This window comes from Sinocyclocheilus grahami, unplaced genomic scaffold, assembly GCF_001515645.1.
Source record: "Sinocyclocheilus grahami isolate Dianchi unplaced genomic scaffold, SAMN03320097.WGS_v1.1 scaffold1103.1, whole genome shotgun sequence".
Classification (NCBI taxonomy): domain Eukaryota; kingdom Metazoa; phylum Chordata; class Actinopteri; order Cypriniformes; family Cyprinidae; genus Sinocyclocheilus; species Sinocyclocheilus grahami.
The window spans coordinates 26,669-30,035 of record NW_015506282.1 but is presented as its reverse complement, the minus strand read 5'-3'; the positions used below and the strand labels follow the sequence as shown (position 1 = coordinate 30,035).

The window sequence follows — 3,367 nt, the reverse complement described above, 5'->3', positions numbered from 1 at the left end:
AGGGAAGGAGTTCCCATAACGGAGAAATATCTCCGTGATGTCTCGTTCCCTCTCTCAGGGAACCGAGGTTACGATAGTAACCGGAGCGTTTTGTTTCTGTAAATGTGCACAAAACAGAGGAGTCGTGTGATAACTTTGTATGAACTCCTTTTAATGTGTAACCACCACTGAATAAGAACCAACCTCTCCCTTTACTCATCTCTGCCCCCACATGTCCATCTCCAAACATGCAGCTCCCATAAACACATGTATGTGGGACACACACACATGTTCTACAGTTTCCAAAGCTTCAGTACATAAAGGCACTTACATCTGCCTTACGAATGTACTGCAAATGCTCTAAAGTACACTGAAGGTGAACAGAAATGAGATATACAGCTCTCTGCTTGCAGCGTCAGTCACGCTCGACAGGAAAGTGAGTGAAACACACACAAACACACATTTTTATCAACTAATACGTCATTAATAGCGGTTCACTTCCGTGATTTGGTACGATTGCGTTCACATTAGCAGCGAACCGTACCGGAGTTCACTTGAACCATACCCCAGACCACCCTTTTTAAACTGACTCGGGTACGGTTCGTGTGTGCACACCCGAGTTCGAAAGACCACGTTCACATCATCCAAACGTACCAAACTCTGACGTCAATCGAACCCGGGTGCTCACCAAAAGTGCTAGTGTGAAAGCACCCTTAATGTACTGCAGAGGACAGAAACAAGCGGGCATCTCGGCCTTTGTTAGCGGCAACCCTCATTTTAAACGAGATACAGTACAAAAACACGGCTTGAACGCCATTGGCCAGTTTCACTGGCGTGATTCAATAAGGCTTCAGTAGTATTTGGAGAAAAGGGTAATTCCCTTAGCAATGTAGAGTGACCGAATTGAAAGGGAACAAAGGATCGGCAACCATGCAGGCAGCTGTAAGAAGGCAGGTGCTGCTCTCTGAAGAAGAAAAAAGACGACAGCTGAAACTAAAAGTTTATATTGCGTATTATATTGCTAAAGAAGAGACAGCCTTTGTGAAGTTTGGTCCGCTTATTACCCTACATAAGAAAAACAGAGTGGACATAAATTCAACATATGACAATGATAAGAGGTGTGCAGAAATGATTGGACAAATTGCAGACACAATGAAAGGAAGCCTTGCAGAAAAGTTGAGAGCAACACATTATCTGTCCGTTTTGATCGACGGAGACAGCTACATCGATTATTCCTCGAACATGGAATGTGAAATAGTGTATGTGCGGCTCTTGGAGAACGGAAAGCCAGTAAACCTTCTGGTTGGACAACAGAGCCTTGAACATTCACATGCTCTTAGTAAAAAAGCTGTTTCTCTCCTTGTTTTAGATTATTTTTGTATAACATTTAAAAGTTATAAAAGTGTTTGCTAGGGCTGATTATTTGGGTGCAACTGCTTGTCATATGTTAATATGGTTAATGTTAATCTGTCTACCATAACAAACTCTATAATGTTGCAGTTTCATTTCTGCATTTAAATGCAATTGTACACAGTTGAATTATGGTCGTTAGTCCTATTAGCAGCACAAACATGAAATTATGAATGAAATTATTTTATTAGTATTTATTAGTTTCCTATTAATTGTGCAGCCATAGTAATTTGTAGTAATAGTTTTTTATATTTTGTTCACTATGTGATTATTTAATGTTTTCCTTCAAGGGGTGCTGAATGCCACCAAGGCTGCATTTAATAACCGGAGGATAATGGAGGATGGCTAAGAAATTGTGTCTTTCGGTGCAGATGGGGCCTCTGTTAATATGGGTACACGTGGGGGTGGGATTGCCCACCTGCAGAGCGAGGCAGGGAGCCATATAATCCCAAATCCACTGCATGCCACACAGGTTTGTATTCACAAGTAGTCAAATTGTTTCTCTCATCAAATTAGAAACAATAAAGTTAGGCAATACAGCTCAATACAATTCAATGGAAATTGTGATCATAGTTAGCCAACAGTGCTTTTGAGAAATGCAGCCCTGCACAATTCTGAATAAATTTAATATCACAATGAAACTGAAAGGGAATGTCACATGCCTCAAACATCCACAGCTGAAGCGGCACATAGAAGCTGCCATCAGCATCAGTGTAGATGCCATCAAAGCAAGGTTTGGTGGTTTGGTGAAGAATAAGGGGATCCAGACCATACTGGATTCTTTCAGAGTGCTCAACCCTGACACATGGCCAGAGGAACAAGCTAACCTACTTACCTCTGGAGATGACAGCATAGCAGACCTGGTGAAGCATTTTGAAAAGCCTCTAACAGAGTAAGAATTAATTTGATAAGGCACAGCTTTGCCATTTGAGACACCTGTTGCATATGTGCAAAGTCAAATTGCTCTGTTCTGTGTTTCAGAGCAGGGTGCAAAATTGCTACAATCCAGGATGAATGGCAAGGGCTCAAAATCCTAGTGAGGCAGAACTTCAAGGACAAAACCTACTCTGGCTTATGGGAGATGCTGATGACAAAGGACCCCTACAAGCAAGACTACAAAGTAAGGCAGAGCAGTCCAAAATTGTCCAGACACAACTTCAATTTTTTTATGTAATTAATTTAAAATGTTGTCATCTCCCATAGAACATACTAGAGTTGGTGCAGATCATGCTGGTGCTCCCTATTTCTGCTGCCCAGTGTGAAAGAGGTTTTTCTGCCCAAAACCGCATCAAGAATTCAACAAGAAGCTGCCTTGGAGTGTCCACAACAGAAGACTTGATGCGGATCAGTTTAGAGGGGCCTTCATTAGAGCAATTTGATCCCAGTCCTGCTGTGGACCGCTGGCTAAGCTCAAAGCGGGCAAGACATCCTGCTTACAAAAGCTGCTGGGCCCATGATATCCTTTCTGTCTAAATGGAACAAGTAGACTTTAAGAATTTAGAACCAAGAACTACTTTATTACAGATGTTCAGTCAGATCATACAGTTTAAATAAAAAAATATTAAATACTGTTTAAAGAGACCGCTGTTGAAATAATTAAAATAGAACCTAGTGTACTTATTGTTTTCAAATAAATGAAATCACTTTGCTTTTAAAGGGCTCCTCGTATCCCTTTATTAGGTAAAAACACATTTAGTAAATTTTCTTTGCGACCCTAAAATTCTTTGATGTGCTCCTTCTGAAAAAAGTAAGCGTCAAGCCCTGCTCTTGAGTCTTTGCTAGATCATGGCAGAACACTAGAAATCTCTGAACAACAAGCAGTGGGAATTTAACAAAATGTAGCGAGTGCTGTCAACGCATTACATTACAATCACAAGCAGCAGAGTGAATTAAAAACCACCAGCAGACAGACGTCTAACACAGAAACAGAAATTGTGGAGGAAAATATCCACATCAAAGTGATTGTCCGGCTAAAGGA

The 3,367-nt window shown here is 41.0% G+C and overlaps 1 protein-coding gene across 1 annotated transcript; it reads left to right on the top strand.

Annotated features, from left to right (window-relative positions):
* The first annotated feature begins 2,024 nt into the window (after positions 1–2,024).
* On the top strand, positions 2,025–2,911 carry LOC107566827 (zinc finger protein 862-like). The gene is made up of 3 exons (XM_016252373.1): positions 2,025–2,281; positions 2,371–2,509; positions 2,593–2,911. The coding sequence occupies exons 1-3, from the start codon at positions 2,025–2,027 to the stop codon at positions 2,860–2,862; spliced, it is 666 nt and encodes a 221-aa protein (XP_016107859.1). The 3' UTR covers positions 2,863–2,911.
* Positions 2,912–3,367: the final 456 nt, after the last annotated feature.